The 17,131-nt window shown below is 40.2% G+C and overlaps 2 protein-coding genes across 4 annotated transcripts in view; both read left to right on the top strand.

Annotated features, from left to right (window-relative positions):
- The window catches only part of stim1a (stromal interaction molecule 1a), a 41,756-nt gene extending 34,274 nt beyond the window's left edge, over positions 1 to 7,482 (top strand). The window contains exons 12-15 of one of the 3 annotated variants that reach the window (XM_084065111.1): positions 29 to 109; positions 1,073 to 1,136; positions 3,116 to 3,664; positions 3,883 to 7,482. In XM_084065111.1, the coding sequence (XP_083921237.1) occupies positions 29 to 109; positions 1,073 to 1,136; positions 3,116 to 3,635 (665 nt within the window). In that variant the 3' untranslated portion in view covers positions 3,636 to 3,664; positions 3,883 to 7,482. Of the gene's footprint in view, positions 1 to 28; positions 110 to 1,072; positions 1,137 to 3,115 lie in introns of all 3 variants that reach the window. The other 2 variants (XM_084065110.1, XM_084065112.1) reach the window with 2 other exon arrangements.
- Positions 7,483 to 8,074: 592 nt separating this feature from the next.
- Positions 8,075 to 16,861, top strand: LOC311050292 (protein sel-1 homolog 3). The gene is made up of 23 exons (XM_084064300.1): positions 8,075 to 8,307; positions 8,414 to 8,888; positions 9,050 to 9,176; positions 9,254 to 9,375; positions 9,495 to 9,610; positions 9,709 to 9,770; positions 9,911 to 10,043; positions 10,138 to 10,273; positions 10,381 to 10,518; positions 10,629 to 10,834; positions 10,972 to 11,151; positions 11,706 to 11,825; positions 12,448 to 12,588; positions 12,709 to 12,771; positions 12,892 to 13,065; positions 13,529 to 13,656; positions 13,752 to 13,835; positions 13,929 to 14,019; positions 14,185 to 14,272; positions 14,351 to 14,460; positions 15,230 to 15,357; positions 15,599 to 15,701; positions 15,790 to 16,861. Exons 1-23 carry the CDS (start codon positions 8,257 to 8,259, stop codon positions 15,880 to 15,882), a joined length of 3,069 nt encoding a protein of 1,022 aa, XP_083920426.1. The 5' UTR covers positions 8,075 to 8,256; the 3' UTR covers positions 15,883 to 16,861.
- The last annotated feature ends 270 nt before the right edge of the window (positions 16,862 to 17,131 follow it).

Raw genomic sequence — 17,131 nt, 5'->3', positions numbered from 1 at the left:
CCGCCACTGTGTCATTGGCCAACTACAGATTCAACCTGGTTACCGGAACGCAGAGCCAGTGACATGTGGTCTGTGGGTTCAGACTGCCAGCCCCTGTGGAAATACTCTGGTTGGCCATTTACTGTATTCATGGTCGAACTCCGTCCTGAGTTCGGCATCCTTATCTCTTACCTTGAGTCATTCCTGTCAAAGCTACACAGCACCTAATTCTGCTATTAATGGCACAAGGTCATGTAGATGGAAACAGCTGAAAGCAAATGCTAACTAAATGCCTGGTTCATTCACACCCCTGACCTTGTCTTCCACTGCTTGCTTTGATTGAGTCTTTATCTATCCACCGCCCTCTACACTCTGTATACAATTTGTTTTTGCAAGGGTATAATGTCTATTTCTTCACTTAATCCTTTCCTGCAGATGCACTTAACAAGACAAGCAAGACTTTTTACCTTTCAGTACTATCCCCAAAGCTCTCTCCTTATGTTGTATTTGTTAATTTTGTCCATAATGCAGTGGCACACATAAGACTCAAGTGGTGGAGTTCTTCATGTCTTTGCAGTCTAAAATATGTTTGAGTTCTTCAAGTATTTGCAGTCTGCAATATATACAAATAATTACCCATAATGAAATGGTGTTCCTGATCAAATCAAAACTAGATTTGGCTTATTGAACTCAACATTTTACTTTTCAAAGCCCCATTGTTTATTGTTATTAAATGGATCCCCATTAGCTGACGCCGGGGCGACAGCTAATCTTCCTGGGGTCCATAGAAGATGCACACACACACACACACACACACACACACACACACACACACACACACACACACACACACACACACACACACACACACACACACACACACACACACACTATAAAAACATGAGAATACAAAATATGTCATTATACAAAATAAAATACAACATAAGATTAACAGATGTTCAAGCCATAAGCATTAAAGAAATTAATCCCAACACCTGACTCTTACCACTGGTGTCCCATTTATATTAACTGTCGTGAGATCACGTTTTATTTATGAGTAATTGTTAATGATGCTGTCATTTTGTGCCCACAGCTCCCAGTATGATGTCCCTGCGCCAACGCCACATTGACCCCCAGCTGGCCATGGGCTCCCAGAGGTTGGTAGAGAGTTCTCTGTTGGCGGGGCACCAGGGAGAGGGGACCACCTACCCATCCCGGTCTAGGGTTACCTTGAGACAGTCACACAGTCAGTCTATTGGACAATTTGAGGCTTTCTTTCCTTCCCTCTCCTCGGCTGGTTCGCACACTTCTCTCATCTGCAACTCCAACCCAAATCCTCAATCTCTGTCTTCATCCTCATCCTGCTCGCCCAGCTCTGTGGGCCTTGGCCCTCATTCCTCCCACATCTATCACTCCTCTTATTTCCAGCCCTTGGACACCATCCCTGACCTCCCATCTCCAGATGTCCCCAAAGTGCGCACCAGGCGTAGCGGCAGCTTCGGGTATCCATCTGCTCTCAATTGTAAACGCGCATCGCATGTGCGTGGATGTCATTGCCCCCACCCCCATCACCTATACTAGCCTTCCATATATATTTGTTCCCACATGGTTTTCCCATAATCTTGATTGTTTTAGTGGCCTTTTCAGCATATTGTTCTGCCCTACCTTTAAAAGAAAAACTATTTTATTTATTAATTTGTTTTGCAGTGCTTTCTTGAGTTTTCCGTTTTCCTCTTTTTTTAATTTATTTTTTTAATCTCACAACTCATTATGCCATCTCCATCTATTTATTTCACTTAATATTTCAGCCCCCTCCCCATTTTCATGATCTTGGCCCTCTTCCTGCACTACTAACACGTGTGCAGTTCCAATGTCCATAGCTTTGCAGGCATAGGGCCCTATTCTGTGGCAGGCTAAACCCCTACCCATTACCAGCGATTTTCTACCCATTACCCTTTAAATACGAATAAGGGAGCTGGCGCTGCCCCTAAAAGCTATTCTGTACCTGCTATACCTGTTCTCCATTATGCTGACACCGTTATTTGCGGGTGGAGGTGTGCCCGTGGGCGTGTTGTTGCTATATCCCCAAAATTGCTATCCTGCCCACACTCACAGGTGCGGCTTTGGGAAAGCGCACAGCGGATTCTAAAACCACCCGCAAGAGCGCACAGACTGCAATGGTTCGTGGAGACGGCCAGGACGCACAGCGCGCACCTCTCTCTACTAGGCTATTAGGCCTATTGTCAACAAATCTCTGTGATTCTAATTTTACTATAATCAGCAGAAGGGAGGGTGTATAAGATGATAGTCTATTTAAAGAAGAAAATTTGTGCATTGCGCAATGCAATGCTCCAATTTATTTTGTCCGTTTTATTCATCGATTATGCAGGAAATAATGAACTGATTATAACCAAAAATATAAAATTCTCTCTAATCAGTAACGAGTCCAGAGCTTAAAAACCAAACATCGGGTGTATTTTTCCATGATAAATCCTCACTGTGTGCCGTTGCGCACAGGACCTGTGTTGCCAGAATTTGCGAGACAAATAAGCAACCTGGTCTATGAAAACAAGGCCGAAAGAATATTAATAGGCCACATGAGCACTTCAAACCTATATATCTTGTCCATTCAACAATGTGCATATTCATATATGTTGGCTATTTGAAAATAGACGATCTACAAGTTCACAACCGTTCTACCATTATTTACAACCAACTTCAGAAAAACAAGCCCAATGTGGCTTATAATAATCAGACCAGGCAACACTTCAGACAGGGATATAGGAGAGCGTATATTGGATTGGGGATAATGGGTGGTGCAGTCTTCTCTTAAAGGTAATGGCATCTGGCACGGTGATTGTTTTTATCATTGTAACGCCCAAACCACACCTATGCATAATGTAACGGGTAGCGCAGGTGTTTAGCGGGTAAGGGAGGTGTCCCAGAATAGCAACTTTTGCGGGGGAGCGCCCCTTGCCTAGTCCTAAATCCGATATTAGTGGCTTTAGCAACTTGAACCTGGAATAGGGCCCATAGTGTGTAGACAAGCCCCGGCATGCAATGGTTTAACTAATCTATTTGTGAGTATTCAAACCTCTAATCTTTTCCCTTGCACTTCTTTTATTCTCTATCACAGGGACCTAAATCGCTCTGACTCAGACTCCTCCTTGTCCCTCTCCCAAGTTGGCGATCGGCTGTCTGCCTACAGCTCCAAAGTCCACCTGGTCAAGCCCACCTCTCTCATGCATAGCTCCTCCCACCGTATGGACGAAACCACCTCTCTGCATGCCTACACGCCCAATGGGGGGAACCGTATTCATGAGGGAGGAATTCAGGGCGAGACGGTCCCTGAAAGCCCCATACTCATGAAGAAGGTGTATGGCATAGAGAAGTCTTCCAGCTTGGGAGAGATCAATAGTATGTCGATATCAGAGTCTTCCCGCTCCCTCAGCCCTAACTCCACTGAACCCGACACGCCATCGCCTACAGGAGGGCAGCCAGGCGCCGCAGGGGCCAAAGGCAGCACCCGAATCCCACAGCTCTCCTCTAAGAAGAGCCCCCTGGAGGAGGACAGTGGCTCAACTGGAGAAGACACTGACTCCACAGCCAGCCGCAAGAAACACACCTTTAAGATCTTCAAGAAACAGAAGAAATAAGGGCTATGAACTACAAGCTATCAAAAACGGTTTGACTAACTTCTTTGTTCTGTTTTTGGAAAAGTCACCTTTTGGGATTTATTATGGTCAAATGATGGCAATTTGTTGCCGCTGTGTCATTTTGTAGGTACCTCCTCTGAGGAACTGTGGGAGCAACCAACTGTTTTATCTTTATTTTGTCAATGTTGAATATGTGGGTAATGGGTAGGGTTGTATATTGGAATGTAAAGTGCTATTTATTTTGCAGGAAGTGGTGCCAGTCTCTCAAAGGAAAACAAGACTCCCGGGTGGATTTTTCTCTTGTACTTCAGTCTATATCAGTTTGCATGTCTTCACCTTCGTTTGACTGACACTTGAATGCTCTTAGTGCTTGCTTAATTCTTCGTCCTTAAAACCTCAGTACCCGTCGAGCCTACAATCCCAAACTGAATTCACACTCCATTTCTTTTCACAGACACTGTGTTTAATTTCTTATTGATGAATACTTGTTTTTTGTTTATTTTTTTTGCCAATTTTGGTGTCTTCTGTGCAGGAGGTGAAATGGCACATTTGTTGGCATGGGCCAGCTGGTCAACATGAGCTAGTAGTCTATCTCAGATAATTCCTCTGAGTAGTTGGCCACATGTGAAGTGCTAATTACAGACTAGTCGGGACCTATTATGCTAATTTCCAGTTATATAAGTTTTTATTCTGTGTCTTTGCATGAATCACAGTTTAAAAAGACTTGGTCAGATTTCATACAGTATGGCCAGTCTATGATGTCAGTACTATGATGATAGTCATCTCCATATTTGTGCAAAGTTTAAGCCCAATCCGACCTCCATTGTCTTCCGGTATAAAAATGTAAGTTTTAACTTTTGAAAAATTCAAAAACGTGAAAAATATTTGGGGATTTACTTCCTTGGTCTACTGGCAACGTGCACAAGAAATGTGGCACTGATCGGTTCAAAGATTAGCTGTGGACACATAACCCACATAGACCCTTTCTAGAATTTGATTTGATTTATCTGACATTCAGCGCTGGGTGAGCTAGGTTTATTGAAATGTGATGGGGATTTTCTGTGCCTCCTAATCGTACAGATAAATATAGCTCAATGGACTGGTGTACTGTGTCAGGAGCAAATTACCATAGAAAGAAATCCGTCACAAGATGACATCAGTTCATCTCGAAAGTAGAAAAAAAACTTTGGAAACCTAGCATTCAGAGCAGTCTGAAGCCTGAGCTTTGGGATTAATTTATCATTCGTTTAAATCATTATTTGAAACTACTTTGACCACCTTTTAAGTTTAACATCTTACCGTGTAACATTATTTAAGGAAAAGCATAATAGTCCTGCTGTAACTGTATAAGTTCCCATGTGTTATTGAATTTAAATTGCCATTAGCACATGACATCAATAATATATTTGTTACATTTTAATTTTTAAAATGCCGACTCACAGGGAAATGCATATTTATTGTAAACTTGTTAAATGCTTGTCACAGTTTTGAAACCATGCCACCAAAATTAACACTGGTCCAGTAACACATTGACACACATAACGTGTTTACAACCAATAACCTTGCAAGACCAGAGGGCAACAATGTAAAAGTAGCTGTTTTTATATTGGGGTGGTGTCGCATGTGTTTCCAGTATGTATATGATAGTGAAGTTCATAACTTCACAGAGCTAAAAAGACCAAATCAGGCACTTTTGTTGTGGAACCTATCCTATATACTGTACATGCTTTTAGCAACAACAGCAAAAAAAAGGTACTGATGAAATATTGGCCTTTCTCCTGTGAAATCTATGCATCCATGATCTACATTTTGGTTCATAGAATGTTCTCATATAAGAGAAATGACATCCAAAAATGTTTCTCCAGTTTATGCCAGGCAGGCAGACACCATTTTGTTACAGATTAAGTCCAGATTGAATCAACGAAAACGGGTGTGATATTAGTTTGTATTCATAGGCTACTGTTATCCTCCCTTTCACAAAAGTAAGCCACATGAACATTCAGCAAAAATCCGCAAACATTCAGAGATAATTTGTGAATATTTAGAGAAAATAGCAGATTGTACAAGCTCGGAACGCATCACGTTGAGTCGTTTCGCTATTGACCTACAACAAGGTATATAGGGTTGAAGTGAAGAGTGAACATGGAATACTTTGCAGTTGTCAGTATTAATCCGTGAGAGGAGGGGGCTGATAAGGGCTGAAGAATTTGTAACCCCCACTGAGTGAGCAGCGGTAATATGAAACAAAGTTGGTCTGTTTTTCATTTACATAATATACACCAAAGCTCTGACTTGCATACAGTACAGTAAAAATAGACAGGTTGATGTAGAAATGGCATCACAGATTAATGAAATAAATTGCATGTAGTTGTATAAAGCAAAACCATTTGCTGTATCTATAAGCTGCAGTAACTGTACACCAAGTTTTATTTTATTAATTTTTTTGTTGCAGTTTCAATTATGGAAAATATCATTTATATTTAATTGCATACCAATCTTTAGAGGCCATTCTTAAGTTGTGCAAGCAGATGTTAAGAGACCAGCCTATCATGTAAAAGTGCCACAAAACAGTATTGACCATATTTCCACACAGTAGCCTTTTTGTTCTTGCTTTATACTTGGGGTGGACCCAAAGTATGTATGAAGCAAGACCAGTGTGCTGGCTGTGTGAATATTGCCTACCGTTGTATCAGGCCAGGTACAGTATGTGTTTAGGACAAGGTCCTTCAACACTGAACAAAAAGTGACCAATCTTTTTTTTCTTTTAAACGTGTTCGCTTATTACTCAAAAGAAATATTCTATTTCCTCAATACCCAGCAGTACAATCAGTTGTACTAGGGTTTGCACCATAGTTATTCACCCCAATAATGTTTACTTATAGGAATCGGCAAGTGCACACATTTTCATGATCCAGAAAAATACAGTCTTCAGATTACCACAGCAAAAATGATTGTGCCATTTATTTCTGGTAAGAACACAGAACTATGCATTGGTAATGGAGACTATTTAGACTACAGTCATAGGCACTCGCAATACAGCACACACCTGGGTATAATGGAAACCCAAAAAGTGATACAATAGACCTTTGTCACAGCAGCCATATTGGCATGAAATGTATAGTAATGTGCTGTAGTGTACAGTAAACAGGTCTTACCATAATAGGTTCCATTCAGGTCAAAAATAGTCAGGATGGTGCTATTGTGCAAAGCCTTAATTGGTATCATTGGTAATATCTGTGTTTACCTTACTATTTCATGTCAATATAGCTGTCATGAAAAAGGTCTTTTGTGGGTGTGTTCATTTAGGTGTTAATGTGCGCCAGCATGGACAGCGCCTTTGTAGTGTACGGTAACTTCATGCTGGAGCATACTGTAGAAGTGAAATTCACAGCTTGAGCTTTGTTTACCTGTCAAAATGTCTGCTGTGAAGAGGTTCCATTGTGTAACAGACGGTATGGATGTAAAACATTTCTAAATCGTTTCTTTAGCAGACAGGTGAAATCACATTTTCTACTGGTACTTTAAAATAATGTAATTTGTACATCTTTTGCACGATGAAGCTGTAATTGGATTCTGCTCTCAGTGAGTGTGTGTCTGCCTTTCTGCTCCCAGTACAATGAACTGTAATAATGCATGTCATCTGCTGTAACAAAACCTCTACTGGGTTAGGGGGGTGGATCAACTGGATCATTCGACTCCCCCCACCCTGTGTTTTTCTCTATTTCTCCTTTTGAGCTTCTATTTATGAATACATATATTTGTACAGAGAAAATAATTTTGCATCTTCTGTGACGTTATATACTTTTATGGCACTTCTGCATGATAGCAATAAACTATTTTGAATGAATGTCAATGTGATTTGTTAAGGGAAATTATGTTTGACAGTAAATGCTGCACTGCCCTGTAGGTATATGCTCTTAGATCTCCTGTCCCAAATCAAAGTGTTTCGAATTAGCTTACATTTACATATTGTCATGGCCTGGCTCTAAGGCCACAACAAATACATCGGAAACACAGAAGGAGGGTATGCAAAAAGATTATGTTGACTTTTTGACTTTTTCTATTATTTGTATCTGTTAACAATTATGTTAACAAATGGTAAAAAAATAAAGTCAAAAAGTTTCCAACTTAAACAGGGCTAAGGCAAGCAAACTAAATCAAACAGAAATGTTCTTTTGTGGCCGCTCTTGGGGAGTGGGAAAGAATGAAGAGACAGTGGCCAGGTGTCTCCCCATCCCCTGATTGTCTCCGACTCCACCTCCAAACCAGCACTGCAATGATTAAGCACACAGTACACAAAACCCTGGCAAAGGCCCCAGTGGGCGTCACAATATACATATAATATCAAATTAATTGTGAAATGAAGCTTACTATGCTCCACATAACTGCACAGTATGTCAATAGGTGTGACCATGTGTTCAATATTTACCTAGTCGTGAGCACCTACTTCACTTGGGTAAAGCAGGAAGAGGGTCCGGGTTGTAAAGCTGTTTCAGGGCTTTGTATGTCAGAGCAATTTAATTTCTGCTACTTGGTTCCGTAATTATCTACATTTTAGCTTTTTCCTGATCAGTTTTGTATACATTTTTATGGACATATTTGTGAAAAGACCACGTGGACCATGGATTGCCATACACTATTCCATGTATTTCACGTTTGCCTCAGTTTACAGGTAGGAATATTTCTTTCCTAGGTATGGTAAAAATATCAGTGTTTTTTACTGCTAGCAGATGGTCTTATCAATGCTCTGCACTGCTTCTTTCTTTTGTCATACACAGGTTGCTTACGGTTTAGATAAAGTAACACTACTGAATCCTCCAGAAGAGGCTGTATCAGGCCATCATTTGAAAGTGCTTTATTCGTGTGATACCCCTGCTACTGTGCAGTTGGACTGTATTATATCTTTTGAGACTGGCACCACTTCCACTCTTCTGATAAGACACTGGAGCTGTGATCCTGGTAACCCCAGAGTAAGAACTCTGATACTGAGCTTGCCTGATTGGTTGGTGTACCAACCTGATGAGGTAATTCCACACACTCAGTGGGTGTTGAGCAGTCTCCTTCGAGCAACACTCAGGGACAGTGCATTTGAAGAAAATGGCAGGTCTATCCGAGATCAGGATGTGGGGAACATGCAGCCCATACCCTTCCTCAGTCGCCCTTTCAAGCAACATCAACTCTGCCCGGCCTGGAGTACACAGATGCTCTGGCTAACCCAAATGACCTCAAGGACTCAGTGCCCATTGGAGCCAGGTAGGTTAAGAGATGCAATGTCATGACTAGAAGGTCTCTGGTTTGAGTCCCTGAATTTGGGGCGCTATAGCACCTAATCAATACTAGAACTAAACTACTAAAACATTGATAGTTGTGCTGACTTAGTGACTTGTGATCAGTGAAAACCTCATGTTATTCAGAAACTGTGTATTTGCTGTCATCGATGTACGCTTCAACTGGGGAGAAGTTTGGTGTGACAAAGACATTGCAGCCCTTCAACAGTGAGGTTGTAGAGCATTTGCGTCTCAAGGCTGTGTCTTATCCATGGTAAGAAAAAGCAATGTAGCACTTATCACTGCAAGCATCAGCAAGACTCAATTCACCAATCTTTCATTTGCCTTTAGGTGTATGTTTTCCATGTGGATATTTGTGATCAGACACTGCCCACAGAGCTTGTGTGGAATACTTCATCATATAGACTCCCATGATGACTATGCCACACCATTGATATTCCTTACAGATTCAGGTCAAAATAAGTTTTCTGCTCCCACTTCTACAAATATTACAGAATTCCTCTCCTAATACAGCCATGCACCATTATTGTTGGGACTTAATGAGTCTTTCAACCCTTTGTCATCTCTAAAGGCCAGCTACACATCCAGGTGAATGGAGAGTCTGGAGTATCTTCTGCGTTCCTCTCTCCATTCAGAGTGCCTCTAAGTCAGTGGTGTAACCTCAACGTGGTGCTGCGTGGTAGAATGGTAAGCAATTTCTACAGAGGGCATTAAAAATGGATATTACACCGGGAAAATAAAGTCAAACAAGATGACAGCTGTTATTGTCTCATAATGGATCACAGGTTTCTGCATCCTTGGTGTGCATGGATAAGGAAGAACGTATATTTAATTCTGCACAACACACGTAAGGTTATGACATGACAAAGTCCATAACAATATACTGTACATATTTACATATTTCTTGTCAACACTACTTTATTCTCTTTTTAGATTGACACGCCTTCACTGCACTGTTAAGTGTGTATAATGTATCTTCTCTTACAGATTCAGTCACACAGTAGAGTTGGATGACACAGAGGGCTATTTTGTGATCGGAGGAGGGAAATATGTCAATGGGTTGGAAGGTTATTTTGGGCCTTTGGTGTACTACCGCAACAGAATACCTCCACAACACATGGTAATATAGCCAGGTATTGAATAACCTACCATAAATTGTTCTTTATTTATTCTGCAACAGAATAATTTAATTTCATTATTGCTCTGGTCTGCAGTCTGAAGTTGTTGTTCCAGAACTTATTAAGGGTATCAACCTGACAGGATGGCTACAGACATGTCAAGATTTCCACCTGGAGCTTGATGTGAAAATGATTGCATATTCACGGATTGCCGGGAAGAAAGCAGAGTCTGGTAGTACACACATTATCCACTAGATGCTAGTAAAGGATTTTGAAATGTTTGTGGGACATATACAGTCCATGGTGGGAATAAAACAGGTTGATTTCTTTTTTTTCCAGACAGTTGTGTTGATGCTTTTTATAATTGGATTAAAAAGGATTCACTGCATTTAAAGTCACAGTGTGAGCCCTGGGAGACGAGTATCCCTCAGAGACGACAGGCTGTCAAACTGGCCAAATTATTGGTTTTCAAATATGGTAAGAGGCTTGAACGATAAAACAAAATAGGTTCAACATAATTGCCAAAGTGTCCCTATATTACGAACAAAGATGAAATGTTGATATCCACTATCTGATCTCACATGCAGGGGGCAGAAAGGTTGATTTGAAATCAGTGGGCAGCGCCCTCTACTCCTTATCACTTCATAAGATGAACAAAGCGAGTCACACTGGAATAGTCAGCAGAATAACACCATTACTGCTCCAAGCTGGCTGCTTAGGACATACCCAAGCTCTGCATTTATCATCTGTGCTCTACAGCAGTGGCCTTGGAGTAAAACAACAGCCCAATAAGGTGTGTTTATGCGTAAACCAGAGCACAAGCATATCCCTGTAGTGGGGCGAGTCTAATTTCTTTAAAGGCTTTTTCAGTACACCTGTGTGGTGGTGTCGTCATGACTTATTCTATTATTTTTATCTGTCCCTCTTCAGGCATGGCTATTGGCCCTGCTGGCAGCCCAGAAGGACTCTAGATTGGCACTCCTGCGACTTGGCCACATGCACCACCAGGGTGACCATGGCATTCCCTTAGACCCAGACTTGGCCTATGGCTATTATGCCAACATTGCTAAGCAGACATCATTGGACCGTCACAACCCAACACCCCAGCAGGTACTGTACACCACTTTGCCTCCAGGTTCCTTTTATAGAAAATGATGTACAATCTAAAACGTTTTGTGTGATACCTCCTCCTGTAGCTTTACATATTTTTTATTTACAATGACAATCACTTTCTAAAGGATTAAGGTTTGAATGTAATATATCAGTAATTCATACCTAAACTACATATTTCAGTGTGCAGCCAGCTACACAGCTTGACTGACATAATACCCGAAACAGATTCTTTAAAGGCTTGATTTTACAGTGTTATTGAGAGTTGGTGGTCCTTAGACAAAGCTTTTTAATACTACATGACCAAAAACATATACACATAAACAATAATCACTGTCATGACTTATGTGAAAGACACTTCTGTAATACACTGGATGATTTACAATGCCAAAGGTTAATGCCCTCTGTTTGGTTTACAATGACTATGTAATGTCCCCAAAAATTCACTAACATTTTCAAGGAAAAATAAATGCATTTTGAACTAGCTTAGAATGCTTTCAGGAAGATCAAGAAAAAGAGCAAATTAATATTCATTCATATTTTCATATTATTAGAAGTTTGTTGAGTCTGTTTACCTCAATGACGATGAGACGTTAAAGCTTCAAACGAATGAGGGTCATCACATCTTCCAGTGGTTAAAACTACAGGCCCGCAATGGAGCTGCTGAGGCTGAGGTATGACTTTCACTGCAATTTTTAAGCCTGATTTATACCTTTTTGCACATAATAAAGAAAATAGCCGATCTACAACTACAAGCTCACAACACGTAGTCTCTTTTGTAAAACTATAATATTGATATAGTGGAAGAATGTTTCCGACACATGAACAACATGAGCGTGCTTTTTAGTTTGCCAAACAAGTGGTCCGGGACCCCTAGGAGGTCCTCAGAGTTACTACAGGGGCCAAATCTTTGTGTGATAGGAAACTATTTTGTTTTTTCACATTAACCACTTCAACACTATAGCATCCCTATTCTGAGAGGAACATTAGCCGAAAATAGCAGATCTGCTATTTTCAGCAAAGAGGTTTTGTGTGGAAGGAAAAAGGAGCAAATCAAGTACAGAGCCAAGGTCAAGTTTACTAAGTATTGAGGGTTTAAGTGTTAAATGTCTGAAATAAACAAAAAACATTGATTTACACAACGCTGAAGATAGTCAACAAAGCTATGAAATCGATGAAAAGGTTTAATATTTAACACAATTTTACACATTATAGTAGGGGTCCCTGCTTCATCTCTCTACTAAGGGGTCCTTGGCCTGAAAACGTTGAAGACCCCTTAATTACTGTATCTTGCAGCAAGCCATTGGTCGTATGCTGTTTTGGGGCCAGCAGGGGGTTTCTCCAAACATTGACAAGGCCATAAGACACTATGAGAGAGGAGCTGTCCGACTGGAAGACCCTGTATCCATGTATGACTATGCCATAGTCTTACTCCAGGTCAGATATTAAAACATATGAAATGCAATGTATTGTCCCACTAGAAGAGCACTACTTATGGTCTGTGACAGTTAATATTTAACTAATATTGAATATTCTGTTTTCTTTTTTGCTCTGTAGGGACGTGGAGTGAAGAAAGATATCGCAAGAGCTGTCACTTTCCTGAGGAAAGCAACGGAGCAGGTTGTGTGTTGTTCATACTTAAGGTGTTACTGTGTGTGAGAACATAATCTGACACCTACTGTATAATTATGAGCCTATTCGCATCCTATATTGCTGCTATTCATAATGTGCTCTCGACAGGGTTTTGCACCTGCAATGAATGCCCTTGGTTGGTACTATGAGCAGTTTGAGAAGGATTATGAGCGTGCAGTACAGCTGTGGGAGCAGGCGGATCTCCACGGGAGCCCAGATGCTGCCATGAATCTTGGTGTCATGTACTCTCAAGGCCTCTATCCCGGAAAGGCTGCAGACCAGGTTACATCAATTGGTCATTAGAGCCTGACCAATGCCAGATTTGTATTTGTTTATATAGGATAAGAAAACAAAACATATATACAAAATAAACACAAATAATTTTTGATAGATAAAAAACACATAACACACGCATACACACATAAACTGTGCAATGATTGAACCAATGATTGAACTGTGCAAAGCTGAACCTTAAGCCCTTCAAAAATTGTCAAAAGATGAGCAGAGCTTATAGATCTGCTATTTTTGAAACGTTTTGCCTGTGATGACTGAACCAAAATAAGGACACCAGGTTGAAAGTGATTAAATTATGACCATTATCATTTTTATCATTTTTAGACCATTATCAGTCTGGCCAATATATCGATACTGTTCATGCAACCTATAGTAGCCTGCTAGAATGCTACCTCACAACTCTTCATTTAATTGCATTGGATGAGGTCTCAAACCTTTGTCTTTCCCACAGTTCATGGCCTATACATACTATTTGAAGTCTGCAAGGAGAGGACATATCAGTGGAGCAATTGTCCTGGCTGACATGTGGACCACTGGGATACCTGGCCATGTCAACAGGCGCCCATTAGATGCCGTATTGTTAGCCACTAACCTTATTATTTTTGTGTTACCTCAGATATAAATATACCATAATAGTGTTACTGTATGCTAAATTAACTTGTGATGCAATACAGATGGGCAAAGTGGGCAGCTGAACACAATGGATACCTAGGAAATGTCTTACGGAAAGGCCTGGATTCCTATTTCCAAAGCGACATGTAAATGAGCTTATTTACATACAGTATACTTTTCACATGCTATGTTGATTAGGAGGGTTGATTGTGGTTACAACTTCATATGCTTTCCAACAGGTTAATGTCATTGGTATATTATATCATGGCTGCTGATTCAGGGTTTGCAGTGGCCCAATTCAATGTGGCCTATCTATGTGAACAAAATATAGTAAGTGACAGAAATGTACTTTTCATGAAATAGCAGTCAAGCAGTGTTCATATATTTATATTTAATTATACTATTTTATTTGTCACACAAATATAAGAAGTTAATCCACTTTTTTCTGTCCAGTATTTCATAGATTAATGTTGTTTTTACTCTGTGTGTGAATAGGGAGATTTCCTGGACCCTGATTTTGCAGCAAATTGCATGATGAGATATTACAACCTTACAACCCAGAGTCAAAGTCCAGATACATATGGTGAATAAACAATTGCTGGACAAAAATGAAAATAATTTTGTTTGCAAACATTTCACATCACTTCTGTCACCTTTCCAGCCCTAATTAGAATGGGTGACTTGTTGTATGAGGGACATGATGGGAGCCAGAAAGACGTGATTTATGCAGCTCAGATGTACAAACAAGCAGCACTAAGAAATGAACCACAGGTATGCTTTAATTCATAACTTAATTAAACCCTACAGCATATACGTTGACCAGGGTCCCCCAGGGTCCTGTACTTGGCCCTGTCCTTTTACCCTCTACTACATCAAATCTCTTCACTGGAAATAGCAATCTACAAGCTCACAAAGTGTTGCGATGTGACACATTGTGAGCTGTACATGTACTGCTATTTTTGCTGTGTGTGTGTGTGTGTGTGTGTGTGTGTGTGTGTGTGTGTGTGCGCGCGCGCATTTATACCTAAGCCTTTGTACAATGCTACTTCTCATGTACAATATTATAATGAGTATGCTCCGTTATATATTTGTGTTCTCTGATAAGAAATGGTCCATACTCAGCATAAATATAATACCTCATTGTCATTGTGCGTTCTTGTAAAATGCCTTGAGTGAATAATGTAGCCAGAAGTTACTTTTTTTTTTTTTAACACTGTTGCTATATTGTGGAACAGCCTTCTGCTACACGTTACATTTTTTATAGTAGCCTAGAGGGTCTTATACAGTAGAAGTCATGTTAGGATTTCCTTATGGAACAGGGTAACAGATTTATAATGTTATTGAAAAGTTAGCTCTTGTTATTGTATTTATTTTTTATTATGATGTGCTATTGGGATTTTAGTGTATTTGTGTCTTAGAATCTTAGAATTGGGACCATGTTTGAAATAAGTATTCTCACTAACATGTATCCTTTGGATTCTTGTTTTTATTTGTCTGATAGTCCATCCATAAATAAAACCAATCAATTAATTATCCACAGGGATGGTATAATCTTGGTCTCCTTGCTCAAGATGGATATAGGCTGCCATTGCCTGTTTTGCTTGAGCTGGGTATACCAGAGCTCTATCTAGCAAACAAGACTGTGCTTTTAACTACTCTTTACACCAAGTGAGTACTGGTTGTTTCTATGAATGTTGTGTACAGCAGTGATTCTCAACCTTTTTAATTCGGAGAACCCCCAGGTCGATATGCATTAGGCTACGGACCACCATTTGGTACAATTTTATTTTGTATCTCTGGGACCCTAATCTACATTAAAAAAAACAAATGGAACGGGTCCAGGTGTGTGTGTGTGTGTGTGTGTGTGTGTGTGAGAGTGCGTGTACATTTTTTTTTTTTTTTTTTACAGATGCAGAGACTCGGAAAGAACAGATTCCTACTTGCCTTGCACTCTAGCCCTCTACAATGTATATTTACAAATATTCAAGCAAGACTACATAAGTACTATTAAGGTTTGTATGCTTTCTATAGATTTAGTAGAAGAAACACGATTTGAGGTGTATTGTATTGTTGATGTTGTGGTTCTCCTCTTCGTCATAGGTATCTAGTGCTGTTGCCATGGCAGTTGCTGCTCCACCAGTCCTCTTTATTATCCTGGGTGTTCTAAGGGCTCGGGGCTTGTCTCTTCATTAGGCACAAGAATCTCCTGGGTGTTCTAAGGGGTCGGGCGTGTCTCTTCATTAGGCACAAGAATCTTTTCAGACTCATTTCTGCAACCACATGGATGGATTGGTAGCAGAACGAGCCAATGGACCAACTCTGTGACAACACTTTGATAACACATTAACAGTTTAATCATAATCTGTGATCTCTTATTAAATTGCACTAAAGTTGATTTGTGCATTATCTAAAAAAAAACACATTTTAAAAAGAATGGACTGACCTTTATGAGAAAACTACTGAACAGCATAATAAAGCCAGCTGAAGATTTTCTGGAAAAGGTCCCTATGTCTCAGTAGTGATAACTTCAGTGTGTGCATGTGAGCTCCAGGATTTCATGTAATTAATGGCTTTTGGAGCCCCAAGCTCATCATGCAGGTCTGGCATGGATTCTAGGTACAGCAAGCTGACATCTACTGTATAGTCAGAAACAACGGGGATTGGAAAGCACATCGGCACCCCTCTAATGAATACAGCATGTTAGGAAATGGTGGCACTGGAGCAGAATTGTTAGATTATTAGTGTGGTTGGCTGGTTGCTGAAAGCAAACAATATAATTCTTCAAGTAATTAAAGCAATAAATCGCACCTGCGCTGGTCACCTCCTGCGGTAGTGACCTTCAGTGGAATATCTAGAGAATAAACTGGGTGTGTGTGTATATAACTTTATTTAGACATTGTTGAAAGAATGTAACAATGTAAAATGATGGGAGTGCCTGGTGTCTCAGCCAGTTAGTGCACAGCACAGACCATTATGCTGCTAAGCTCAAGCACCTGCGCTTTTTTGGCCTTAAAGATGCACTCTGTAACTTTCATGTCCTATTAGGGATTTGAACCTGGTGGTCCCCTGCGCAAATTCTGACATTTTTACTACTGACCTAATGTAGAAGACTGCTTGCTCAGGGGAGAGTGGTCCTACCACCAGACCACAGGATCTAAATAAAAGAGCAGGGAGGCCTACAACCACCACAGGTGTATTCGTTATTTTGCATTAACATAGGCCTACTCTACCATATATATTGCAAAAAAGGCCCATTAAAATAAATACACATTATTAATTAATTCAATTAATTTCCTGTACATTTGGAGTGGCTGACACTCGCAGATATAATGTTTAATTTCGAGGAGTTGACAAAAAACGGTGACTGTGGAATGGTGACTGTGAAAAATATAAGCTGCCAGTGAAAGATTGTATCAAAAATATATTTTGTTAAGTTACACAC

This window comes from Gymnoscopelus microlampas (assembly GCF_963454915.1).
Source record: "Gymnoscopelus microlampas genome assembly, chromosome: 8".
In the NCBI taxonomy this organism is placed as follows: Eukaryota; Metazoa; Chordata; class Actinopteri; order Myctophiformes; family Myctophidae; genus Gymnoscopelus; species Gymnoscopelus microlampas.
This window is presented reverse-complemented; position numbering and strand designations above follow the sequence as displayed.